The following is a 13,560-nucleotide window of genomic DNA, read 5'->3' on the forward strand; positions in this document are numbered from 1 at the left end:
CAATATATCAGCAACTGCAATAATTTCACATATTCTTTTTTATTTTACCCTTTTACTAAATAATTCCACATATTCAAGTAGAAGATAATCCATGAGGAAAAGCAAACCACCAAAAGGCATTGGTTTCTGATATTTCCAGCATCTACCAGCATGGAAGGGTATATTTTTAAGGAAGATTGTTTGGAGGGGAAGACAGAAAACAATGTGAAAGTAGCTTCATTCTTCTAAGGAGCAAGTATTGAATATCATAGTTTTCACATGTTATAGACAACTGAAAAAGTTCAATCACCAATAACTACACTCTTCAACAGTAAGCATACAACATAAACATGAGATCAACATTAACAACTCTCCTAATGCTTGTTTAAACTATTTGGCAGGATAAGGCCACCACTGTTTAGTGTCATCTGTCCTCAAGTATCAATGCACAAAATCTTATTGCTATTACATTGTCCTATCAACTAAAACTAGCTACAGATAAATGATGCTTACAAAATGCCTCTGTAAAAAAGAACCGGTAGATGGATTCCAGGGTTGCAATGCTACATCATGCAGTTAGATACAAAAAAGAATGAATCTACCCTTAGAAATCAGGTACCAGCATCCACAAACTGTTCTAGCTGTTGTTGTAGGCGAAAACTGGAAGAACAGGATTTAACTTCCTTCCTTTTTGTTCCCAATATATTATCATGATCTGTATTCTCAATCTTCATCCACGAATGTAATTGTTCAATAAAAATGCATAACTCATCAGATAATGGATCATGTTTATCTCCTGCAACAAACCTGTATGCCCTATTGTTCACATGAACCAAACTGTACCCAGCGAGTACCTTTGCCCCACTTCTCTTGCCTAACAATCTCATATTGGCAGCATCAGACCATAAACCACCAGACGCATACATGTTAGATGCCAGCAAATATCCAGCACTACTAGATGGCTCCAATTCAAGAATATGAGCTAAAGCACCAGCCCCAACCTCCCTATTACCAGAGTTCCTACAACCGCTCAAGATTGCACTCCATGCACTAGCGCTAGGCTTTACTGTACAAGGTATTTTGTTGATAAAATCCATTGCACTATCAAACTTTCCAGATCGAGCCAACAAGTCCACAAGACACGAATAATGTTCCACCCCAATTTCAACACCATATTCTTGTATCACGTTCTCAAAGACAGACAAGCCCTCATCAACCAATCCCCCATGGCTACATGCAGATAACAGAGAAAGGCTTGTTACTAAGTTGGGCTTGAGACCCTGAGATTCCATTTTGGCATGTAAAGCTAAAGCATCACGAGGAAGGCCATTCATACCATATGCTGCAATCATAGCGCCCCATGACACAATGTTTTTTTGGGGCATGTATTCAAAGCTTTTCTTGAAGCCTGTATCGCCCCACATTTGGAATACATATCCAAAACAGCAGTTCCAACTGCAACCTCAAAAGCTAAGCGATGTCGAATAGCAATACCATGAGCAGACTTTGATATGTTCAGATCTGCAAAAAGAGAGCAGGCTTCAATAAGATTCAACATGGTAACTGTGTTAAGATTTTCTTCAATCAGCTTCATCTCTCGGAAAAGAGTAATTGCTTCACCAGGCATGTCCCAGTAAGTGAATGCTGCAATCATTGTGCTCCAAGTGACCGCATCTCGGTGCTTCATCTGACTAAACTGCTTCCATGCAAGACTAATGCAATTGCATTTCGCATATGTATCAATTAAAGAATTTTTGACCAACTCATTTGATTCATAACCTTGTCTAAGTACTTTGGAATGAATCAACTTGCATTGATATGGTAACATAAGATATTTGCATACTTGAAGCAGATTGACAAGGGTTACTTCATCAGCTTCAACTCCTGCCCTTCTCATTGAATCAAATAACAACAGGGCTTCAGAATGCTTCTCACTTTGAACATATCCAGATAGTAGAGAATTCCATGACACCACATTCTTTTGACTCATCTCGCTGAAGGCTTTAAAAGCAGATTCAACATCATCACACTTGGAATAGAAATCAACCAATGAGTTTCCTACAAACAAGTCACATTTCAGGCCTCTCAAAATCGCAAAGCCGTGGACCAAATTTCCCATTTCAATGTTCTGTAAATTGGTGCATGCTTTGAGTATAGTTACAGTTATAGGCCCATCCACTTCAATGTGAAACTCAGATACCATTTGCTGGAACAACTCTAAAGCAACTCTGGCTTCATTGTTTTGCACATACCACCCAATTATTACGCTCCAAGAGATTACATCTCTATGATGCATTTCATTGAAGAGCTTCCGAGCAAACTCCATCCTGATGTCTGCATACATACATAAAAGGGAGTTCTGAACTGAAGAGATGGCCAAAAACCCACTACGAATAATATACCCATGAAGTATTTGCCCATCATCAAACAACTGGCGCTCACGACATGCACAAATCACAAGCACCAAAGTGGATATGTTAGGTTTGAATCCTGTAATTTTGGCCTGGAAAAACAAGCCTAACCCCTGCTCAAAAGCACATTGATCAAGGTGTCCATGAATGATTATGTTCCAAGAAACTGAATCTCTGTTCCTCATGCAATCAAAAACATCATTTGCACAACCCAGGGTTCCAGATTTCACGTAAAAGTCAATAATAGAATTGCCCAAGGAAGTGAATGAATCAAGTCCCTGTTTAAGCAAAGATGCATGAATGGACTTGCCATAATCAAAAGATATCGCAGAACATGCTTTGAGAATGGGAGGGAAGACAGAAGGATCAGTCAATTGAACTCCCGCCTCCCTCAATTCACGGTGACAGGAAAGAACCTCTTGCCATCTCCCAGTAGCTGCTAAGTTCTTGATCTTTGAAAAACAGCTGGGGAGTCTTGAAACTGATGAAATGCTTGGCAAGCGCACAGCCATGAATCACTTGCATTATAAGGGCTGCAGGCTCAATAGCTAAAAGATTCAATAGAAAGGTAACTCTATTCCTTCCAGCCAATAGCAAAACATCACAAATCTACAGTAGCATTGGACCTCATAAGTCCTTGCTTTCCACAATGAAACAACCGATATGTGCATTCTTGGTGACCTCCTGAAACGCAATTTGGCATCCTTTATTTGCAAATGTTACAGCTTCCAGAAATGGCTACACTAAATCCAGATTCAGACACAAAAAAAAAATAATAATAAGAAGATAGTTAACAGCATATAACAAGAAGGGCCCTACAAGTTGTCAACACCATAAAAAGCCCAGCAGATATAAAAAAAAAAATTCATAAATTGCTTGTGAAATACATGAAACTTAGAAGAAATCCATTAAGGAAAACAAAAATCATAAAAATCCAAACGAAATCACAAGACAATTTCCTTTCTGTTTTTGCTCTTTCCCCCCTGTTTTGTGTACATTTCCTACAAACCAGGCCCACTAAGGCATGACCTTTGGACATTTCCTACAAATACAGAACTAATCACATTGAAAAAAACAACCCCCGTAATCTAAAGGACAATTTTTGCAGTATATAACTTCCTAAATTCCACTACCAATATACAATACCGAAAAAAAAAATCCAATGAAACAAAATACAAAAGAAAAAGAATAAACCCAATGAAAATTTTGGCATAAACAATTACAAAGAGAACCCAGTTTCACACTACTCTGCTTCTGTTACCAGAGAGAAGGAAAAAAACCCAATAGAGATAGTTATCCAGCAGCTATCATTCACTTCAGTTCTCTACTTTACAAGAAAAAAAAAGTCGTTTTTCTCGGACCACACAAACAAACCATATGAACTTGAGAAGGAAACAAAGAAAACAATGAAATTTTGCTAGAGGGGTTTTACCGGCGACGGAGGCCTCTTCCTGGGAAAGGGTCGCAGTAACTCAGAAGAAAGAGCGCCGGCAGTGGCTGTTATAAGAGGCGGCTGGTAATCCCACTTTGAAATTACGATGATTACTTTTGTTATTGTTATTATTATTGTTATTGTTATTGTTATTATTTTGGGTGACGGTACTGAGGTTGAAGGTTTTCTATTGAAATGGGCTTTCTGGATAAGAAATTCATGAGGAAAATTTTGAAGCACTTGGTGACATTGGGGAATTTCTTTTCTTTTCAAATACTCAAAATCAAGTTTTTTACTATGAAGTGGTCTGTCAATTTTGATAAAATAAATTGTGTCTATGTTTAGTACTAGATAGTCTGGCTAATTCCTTAGCTTAGATTATGGATGAGAAAAAAATGCACAAATATTATTTGATACGTAATTTCCTTCCCTTGCTTACAAATGTGAGAATTTTTTTTTTTTTTTTTAATGTTGCTTGCTGCCGGGCTGACAGCAGCGGAGGTGTTTGGATAATAAATTATTTGAAATTACTTTTTAAAAAATAATACTATAGCAATTTTTTCGTGTGATATATATAAAATAAAAAAATTATTTAAAAATATATTTATAATGTAAATAAATAAATTTATGCAAATATCCCTACTCAACAAAAATAACCAAGCTCAATGCAAGCATAAAGAAACCTATATCAATCAACAGTACGTAACTTCAAAAAAAATCAACAATACGTAACTATTTCATTGCTACTAGCCATATTTACAAGAACTTGCGTTATAAGGGAAGGAATGTAAGAACAAGTTTCTAAGTTATGCCAATGAAACGCTACAACAACTTAAAAATATGCTCTCTCCTATCCTATGAATATGCCTGACTAATACAAGACATAAATGGAATCTGATCCAGTTCAAAGAGGACAACAATGCAGAGACGACCCAACTGGTGGAACTCAGGAAAGTCAACCCCTTCTGTTTAACCAAATAGGGATGGAATTATACCACGAAATGAGTAACAGCTGCAAGAAGCTCTTCCCAAGGCTAGATTAAAATTAACCATGCCACTGCAAGGCAAAAATGGCAGCACCACAGTAGCAATAATAGCCAGAGATTCCCAAATTTAGCCACAAACACTTCTATGTGTGCCAAAGCTGCTGCACAGCTACTGCGTTCTGCCAAAACATCCCCAATTGGTTTCAATGAAAGAACTAATCGGAATTCTGCTTTATGTCTACTGTCCCAACATTACACAGATTTCGCTGTATTTCTGTGCTGGCTTTCTATTGCAAATGTTTCCCCAAACGATCTAGCTTATTTGTTCATCCTCATATCCAGATGCCTTCCCTGTTCTACCGATTAAAAACGGCTCTGGAAAAGAGTCACTGCTATGGATTTCAAGACCTTGATATGATCGAGCTGCAAAAAACTCAGCTCCAGATTTGGCATCTCTTCTTGATAACAGCTCAGTCTCCTTGTTCTGCAGCAGCAAAGCCTTCTCTGTGACATTTACCAGGGAAAGAACTGCATCCTTTTCCTCCTTCCCCTCTGATAGGACCAAAAATTCAAAGGGACCATTAAATGAGCACAGCCAAGAAAGAAGCGAGACATTTCAAATTAACAGTCAACAGAATAAAGCTACATTTGTCCATTAACGGATCAAATGAGGAAAAAAAAAATCTGGTTTCCAGAATAAACATATCAGCTCAACTTTATAGGAATGACTTATCATATTATGAACCATTACATGACTTTAAGTTATGAACAGTCACACAAAGAGGGCTAATAGACTAATTCAATCCAAATCGTATACTTTAGAAAATAACCCATCATGAATGATGAGATTTAAAAAACAATGCTGAACAGGAAACAAAAAAGCAAACATGACGACAAAGAGAATTATATATGTTTGTGTGTATACATATATATACACACAGAACATCGCAAGCACATTGATGATTACTCAAGTACATCATCAATAACTATCAACACACAAGCATGGAATAGAAGCATAGCCTTAAAGACTTTAGGTAGTTCACCAATTGGCTTATGTGACCTATATGATAACACAAGCCTTAATTCTGTGTCATCTCCCATCAAGCATCCATGCAAAACACAAGGACCTTGTTTTTATTGTTAATTAAATGAGCCTCAAAAGATGTCTTGAACACCACCCTAGAATGGGGATAAAACTGGGTTCATCAGTGCAAATATTATATCATGGAACTATGCAAGAAAGAGAGACACCTATTCTCTAAATTGGAATTGCAATACAAGTAAATCAAATTCTTATTTGGTTGTCTAGCTTCACCAAGAGGGCTAATTCCTCTGATTGGTACCAGTAGAATATTCAATGAGCTCAGAGCTAATGAAGTTGCATAAATTCTATATAATGGTGCACATAAGGTCATAAGGTCAGCTGAACAAGAAATTGCCTCACTTGTCATTGTTTAAGATTTAGAAGAGCTCTATAGCCTAAAACAAATACCTGGTTCCAATGTTTTTAAAGGAGATTTTTTGAGACCTCAAGATAACGGAAGATACCTTGCAATTTAAAATCTTCAACATATCCACCCTGAAAGAAAGAAAAACGTGATTCTGTCTCATCTTCTACTTCGGCAGGCTGGGAAGCAATCACATCCTGAAATTCCATTGAGTAAGCTCCGGTCCACTGACTGCCCCTGCAATAGCGGTTTAACAAGAATTGATCATCTAGTATTTATAACAAGTTCAAAGGATAATATTATCATTATCAATTCCCAAGCCTGTCGAATTGGTAGAGTCTAGGCTCGAATAATCACCAAATCCAATACCAAAAAGGCATTTGATTTACTTACAGCAGGACTATTTAGAGTGTAAAGGAAGACTTCCAGACCTCAGCCGAATGATCTATTACTATCTCCTGCCCTGAGGTCTGGATAAATTTACTTTATTCAAAAATTAAATAAACTTCGAATCATATAGCAGTGTATCAAAACCATGACAACTGAATGTGAATCAACATATAATCTTAACAACGTCTGCAGACAAATGAGGACAGAATTAAGATGAGTCGATACAATATTCACAGTTCAGGCACTGAATAATCTAAACTTAAGAAGAGGAAAAAAAAAAAAGACAAAGTGGATGGCAAGAGACAAGGACTAAAATAGAAACACAAGGGAACTCTAGCTTGCAAAGAGGTTATAGATCAACCAATCAAGGATCTGAAAAATACTACCACATTTCATCAACAGGTTTACGTGTATTCCTCTTACAAAGTACTACTAGTTATTTTTCAGGTTTTCTGCTCCTATGACAAAGCTAATTCAATTCAATATTGCCTTTCAGCATATATTGTAACAGAGAAATGAAACTTGATGATCTTATAGCCCCAAACTCAATATCTGAAAATAGATAATTGCAAAGCTCAACAATATCCATGACAATAACATTAGAAACTTGAAGATTCATGAATAATGTGGGTAATAAAAGCAGCATTAGAACCAAAACTAGGCTGATGAAATGTAGCAAGGTAAGCATAGATAACAAAAGCAGCATTAGAACCATAAAATCTTCAATGCATGTGAACCAAACACATCTGAACTTCTAAGTAGGTCTAAGGGAGTCCAATTGCTTCTAAGTAAAAGCAAGGCACTTTTGAAAAGCTCCAAGTTTGAGCTTCAGGTAGAGTTACCATTAGCCAAAAATCTTTTTAATATAAACACTTTTATCAGGACATTACCAGGTACTTTATCACTGCAAAAAGAACTTTACCAAATCTTTTACACAACATGGACACTTTGTGCAACCAGAAATCAATGTAAAACTTAAAGCTAGTTCAAAATTTTCCTGATAACTAATTTCCGAACCTCAGAAGAGGTTAGACACTATTATTATTCTGATAGAGGAGTAATATCACACACAGTTTTCGAAAAATGACTTCCCTTCATTTATTTAGCTACCTTGCATACCTCTTGGACATCAAATTGCATAGTACTACTGATTATAACAGTATACCACTAAAGGAATTAAAATGAAGCCTATAATCACTATTGATCCCTGCATGAATTTATTCCAGCAAAGTTGTTGAACCTCTAACATGCAGCACAATTCCTAATTGCTCAGGAAAAGAAAATGTAATAAAAAAAAAAGTATAAAGACAAAATCCATTTCTGCAACCTGCATTATTTCCATGAAATGCAAAACCACCCATTAGTGAATAGTCATCAAACGAAATTGATAATGCCATGCAATTTATATAAGATATCCACTTAGATGTGCTTTAGGTACAATCAGGAAATTATAGACCATCCACAAATTTCAACCACATAAAAAACTTTACACTCATAGTTAAAATGGTATTTACCTGTTGAAAGCTATCAAAGCTTCAAAAGGAGTGATTATAGGAGCTAAAAACTCCTTGCTATCCAAAAGAGCCGTTTGAGCGCAGGATACATAGATGAAAACATCACACTGCATATGCACCAGAGATTTGAAAAATTCTCAAAAGTTAAAAGTTGTAAAGAAAATCTGTCCACAGAAACAATGTTTACCTCAGGAAAATTAGCTAATTTTGCAGGATTTGGCTTTCCCATAAGAAAGGTATATGCCTTTTTCCCAGCTCTAGTCACGAGTTCTGTCATTTGATGAATCATATCTAGATAACCAGCTGCATCAATAATTTTACCAGAAAAACTTCAGTCTGTATCTTAAACATGACGACAAACTAAAAAGGTCAAACAAAATGATGTGCATTGGCAATACATTCTATCAAGCCTGAAGAGAATATTTATTATCTAACCATAAGCTCAGCAAATGTTCAATAAACTACTAATTTTCAGAAGATTTCAATTGATTTGCAAATGCATAAGACCAAATTGGCTTTCAATATGAATTACGGAGCAACATTTGTGGTCTTTACTCAGAGCAGATAACACTATTGCATATGAATTATAATTCTACATATTTAGAACAAAAAAGTCTAACTACGGCAAAAGTCAGAAAAGCATTGATTCGTGATGGAAGAGGGCAAGTGCATATTAATAAAACTGTTGCACAAGAACTTACCAACTCCAAGAGTTCCAACCAAGATCCCAACCATGTTTGCATCCTTCGCTTTTTCAACTAGATAATACCTAATTATTCATGCAGTTGGTTGCACATGGGACAAAAGAATGATTTTAATACGTCAATGCATATCACATCTTATATATAAAAGTTACTAATTTGCTGAAATAAATTAGCATCATTATGTGCTTGACAAGTATAATACCTGCGCTTAAGAATTTTTGCCTGCTGAGATACATCAGTCTTCAAGCAACCTTCAATTGCATCATATCTGACTAGAAACAACAGGTGAGAAATCAACAAACATTATTGCATAGCCAAGTGAAAGAGCATGAGAAAGCAAAAGCGGGTAGCTGAAAAGAACAAAACAAGGAAAATCAATTGACAATGTCAAACCAATTTGAATTGGCGAGCTTCATGCTTATAACAAAACTAAGACAACGAGCAACACAGAAGAGAATGGCAATGCCAAAAATTGCACCCCTCACTTACCTATTTCACAACTATTAAATGTTAATATGAAGTTTGAGAAAGCCGAGTTGTCTAAACCAATCCAGAACAGCAAATAATCCTCCGTCCTGTGTCCCTCAGGTAAACTCCAACCCAAACCACCTAGTCTAAATTTTGTATCAGTCTTCTGAGAAGAATCTTCATTGTTATCCTGCTCGCCATTCAACATTAAATGTCGATTTTCCAATTTCATAGATGCGGATGGAGTTATAACTGAATTAGTAACATTAGCAAAATGTATCTGAAATCCTGAGTTGGAGTCATGAAACCTCATTGCTTCAACATTTAGTGCCTCTTTTATATCCGGCATTCCATGAGCATATTCTAACCCAAAAAGAACCTGCAATATCAGCGATATTCAAGTCAGCAATTATGTAACTTAGACAATATGTGTTACAAGCCAAAATAAAACTATCACCTAGAGCCCTGGAGTGAGAAAATTGCAAACAAAAATTTGTGTAAAAAAAGGCAAAAACAACCACATGATAGTATATGCAGTACTTTCCAACTTACCAGAACAGGCTTGCCACTTTTTACGCCATAATTGTATAAACTTTCAGCACAGTTAGATGCCTTAAGAGGAGCCTTGCCGAAAACACAAAAAGCTGGAATTGTGGTTGTCCTGCCAAAACATATTATAGAAACCCAAAAATTAGAAACAAATGGAAGAAAAATTTTGTTTCCCACCAAATTTTCTACTTGCAAACTCAACAAGGCAATTTAAAACCAGAAAACTTGATACCAAAACATGTTCAAACTTATACATGACAGTATGTATGCATCATCATTGATACTTGTTTCCTTGAATCAAGTACATAGCAGCCTCAAAGAATCAGGAACCACTTGGGATATTCTGTACTTGAAATAAATCTATAGGTACATAAATTGCAAAAAAAAAAATGGAAATGAGGCCTCAAGGGTTCATCAAAAAGCAAGTTTCCAACACATTTGCAAATGTGATTGCTCCATTTTTAAGCCTGAGAGTAATTGGGACCAAGGAAAAAAAGGAGGTAAATACTACAAGACATAATGTGTAACATTTACTGTTCAAATGCACGTTAACAGACAAACTGACACACCAAGATACTCCCCGACTTCCATTTCAGCACTGGTTGAGGCCTGTTTCTTCACATTCAACAACATAATACATGCGAAAGAAGCAATAAGAGCGTTTCACCATGGAAGCTAGGACCAATTGACTCCCTACAACTTCAAAAAACCAAAAGAAAAAAAAAATACAGAGAGTACACTTTTACCAAATTCTACTAGTTCATGTAGCAACCAACTCCAAAACCGAAAAGGCCAAATTTCCAAAACTTTCAAAAGCAGCAATAACAAGTAACAATAACCCTTAATGCACTATCTTCAAATTAATTAGTACCTCATACACTAAAGGTTGTACCCTTCCGACCATTTCCTCAAACTAAACCAAATTAATTAACACTAAACAGCTCCTTAATCAAAATTACGAACATAGTTACTATTAAACACATAATAAACAAACTCACGGGCTGAGGCAACTGTGGCCGTAATGAATAATGCAATCAGCTTTCACATGAGCAGCTCCGACCTCGTCCACGCAGCAGCTGCCGTAGGTGGTGTCGGCCATCACGTACAACTTAGCGGTTGCACGTGACTCGTCGGAATTCTGAAGAGGCCGGTGGAGCTCTTGCCGGAGAGCACTCACGACTTTCCTTGAATCTTTCAGGAGCTCATCTGGAAACTACAAATAAAATAAATATATAAAATCTCAATTAATAATTTTAGGAATTATTTATTAGTTTTTTTACCATTTTTATTGTTAATAAACCTGTAAGGCGACTCTGGAGAAGTTATGGGCGATAATGAAGTCGGCGACGAGGGAAATTTCGTAATAATTTTCAAAATCCATGACTGAAGAATACGGTGCGGATGCGGAGGCGGAGGCCGAAGCGATGGCCTATATGTGTATGAAAAGAAGAGATGAGAGGCAGAAATTGTGTATGAAAAGAAGAGATGAGAGGCAAATATCCTCCTAGTGGGTCTGCCAAAAATTTCATATGCATTAATTTTGAGTGTGAAACTACAACTTAAGAAAATTTCCATAAATATTAAATTTATTAGTTTAAGAACAAAGAGTTACAATATCTGAATAATTTTCTTATTAAAAGAAAATAGTCCTTTGATTGTTCTCTTCAAATGATTTTCACCGAACGGCCAAGGGGCTTATTCTTCAATTAAAAAAGGTGTATTTACAATTTCGGCATGCGAAGAACATTGATCTTATGACCATTTTTTTTTTTTGGAAAATATGAATACTTAAGTTTCAAGCCTTCAGTGCAAACGTGGAGATTTGGATTTGACTTGAGCTTGAAATCAACTTGTTTTCATTTAAACTTGAGTTCGATGATTTAAGAGAGCTCTTGAGTTAGTTCAAAAGTATCTTTCAAATATTGAGAATCTAATTGAGTTTGTTTGGATAAGAGTTTATTTGGATGATTTATTTGAGATATTTACTGTAGCACTTTTTGTGATGTGATGTATGTGAGATAAAAAGGTGATTGGAAAGATAAAAAGGTGATTGGAATTTGTGAAAACAAATTTTGCAAACCAAATTTGGCTTGTCCAAACAAATTCAATGTCTCTTGATTTACGAGGGCAGAGTTTGATTCATATTCAAAATCTCTACTGTGTAAAAGAGCCAAAGGCATTATGAACAGTAGAAGTGTCATCCCTTCCACATGTTTTGCTGTTTTTTTTTTGTGGTTTTATCAAATTATATGGGTTCCTTTGTGGGTCAGTTGTATTGCTTCTAAACTCTTTCTTCTTTGACTTTTTCGTTTTGTCCTTTCTTCCTTTGGTCTTTGGTTCTCATTGTATAATAACCCATTGAGGGACCATTTATTTCAGTTTTATCCAATGCTTTTGTTGCATTTTTTGTCGCCTCTTTGGCAATTGTTGGGGTATCCTGTGGGTTTTACCCTATGTTTTCATAATCGGACCGAGTACCGGCTCGTTCGAGCTCAGGGATTAATGGATTTAACTGGATTCGATCGGGGTTGAATTAGATGATATCATAAATAAAAATTATTTAAAAATTAAAATATTATATGTAAAATACCTAATAACATGTTAATATTAATAAAAGTATATTCATATATATTTGATGTTTCAAATATATTTAACAAGAAAATATAAAGAAATTAGAACAATCTAATAGCAATTTATGTTATTTAATGAGTATTAACAAGTTTAGAATTAAAATTATTGATTTAATTAAAAAATTATACCAAATTTTAAGACAATATTTATAAAGTATGAAATATTTGTGATATATTAATAATTTTTAATAACCTAGAGATCAAAATATAATATTAAAAATATTTTAACCTTTCAACAAAAAGTAAAAAAAAAAAGAGAGTCTATGTACATGCATGCCATGGAGAGGGGGCAGCACGAAGATATGGATGTTGTATGAACACGTGCGAGCGAATTGTGGCCAGGGATGTAGCAGCAGTGCAGCAGTAATCAACTGTGCAAGCATGTCCCACTACGAAAATCGTGTGTTGCGTTTTGGGATTTTGGCTGGGCACGGAGCCAAGGAGATACGGGTCCCTCTCTTTCCTTTCCTTGTGTTAGATCTGAGATGCATGGTGGGATCCCGGTTCTTATTTTTTTCCTGTCAAATCCCGGTTTTTTTTTTTTTTTTTTTTGCGTAGCGACACATCTAGTCTAACCTATCCTACTCCTACTCCTAAGAGGGGGGGACTTACTATCTAAGGAAAGCGACTCTAGAGAGTGGGCCTATAGAGTCGGGGGAACCTGACGGGAACTGAACCACCATCAGACCAGACGGGTGCATCACTCACCCGCATGAATTTAGAACACTCCTCATATTGAGGCACAATGATGGGAGGCAAGGTTTGAACCCTTGACCTCCCACCCCACTACATACAGTGGTGGCCAACTCCTCTAATGGGGAGTTGGTTAAAACCCCGGTTTTAATTTCTCGATTTTTAAAGTTAATTCGGATCGAATAATTGATCGATTTTTAGTTCGATCGGTCGGATCAACTGGTTCAATCTGAGTTTAAAAGCAGAGGTTTTACTGTCCGTTCAATTTTTGTCCCAATTGTTGTACGCATTATAAGTCTTGCACAGATATTGGTCTGCATTTTTTTGGGCTATTTGTATAGGTTTCCTCTTGCTAT

At 36.1% G+C, this 13,560-nt stretch overlaps 1 protein-coding gene and 1 pseudogene across 1 annotated transcript; both read right to left on the reverse strand.

Moving 5' to 3' along the window:
* Positions 1-335: 335 nt before the first annotated feature.
* LOC113735019 (pentatricopeptide repeat-containing protein At2g17210-like) lies at positions 336-4,106 on the reverse strand (annotated as a pseudogene).
* Positions 4,107-4,529: 423 nt separating this feature from the next.
* On the reverse strand, positions 4,530-11,444 carry LOC113735020 (uncharacterized). Its single transcript, XM_027261896.2, has 10 exons — positions 11,182-11,444; positions 10,880-11,094; positions 9,885-9,993; positions 9,354-9,711; positions 9,067-9,136; positions 8,862-8,929; positions 8,348-8,463; positions 8,161-8,267; positions 6,357-6,493; positions 4,530-5,360 (listed from the first exon to the last, which is right to left on the reverse strand). Exons 1-10 carry the CDS (start codon positions 11,260-11,262, stop codon positions 5,122-5,124), a joined length of 1,500 nt encoding a protein of 499 aa, XP_027117697.1. The 5' UTR covers positions 11,263-11,444; the 3' UTR covers positions 4,530-5,121.
* Positions 11,445-13,560: the final 2,116 nt, after the last annotated feature.

Source organism: Coffea arabica, chromosome 3c (assembly GCF_036785885.1).
Source record: "Coffea arabica cultivar ET-39 chromosome 3c, Coffea Arabica ET-39 HiFi, whole genome shotgun sequence".
NCBI classification, from domain to species: domain Eukaryota; kingdom Viridiplantae; phylum Streptophyta; class Magnoliopsida; order Gentianales; family Rubiaceae; genus Coffea; species Coffea arabica.

Excerpts from the sequence above, each read along its gene's own strand:
- LOC113735020 (XM_027261896.2), bottom strand. The coding sequence starts at position 11,262 with ATGGATTTTGAAAATTATTACGAAATTTCCCTCGTCGCCGACTTCATT. Across the intron at positions 9,712-9,884 it reads AAAGTGGCAAGCCTGTTCTG|GTTCTTTTTGGGTTAGAATA; the intron begins GTAAGTTGGAAA and ends CTGATATTGCAG. Across the intron at positions 9,137-9,353 it reads ATTTAATAGTTGTGAAATAG|TCAGATATGATGCAATTGAA; the intron begins GTAAGTGAGGGG and ends TGTTGTTTCTAG.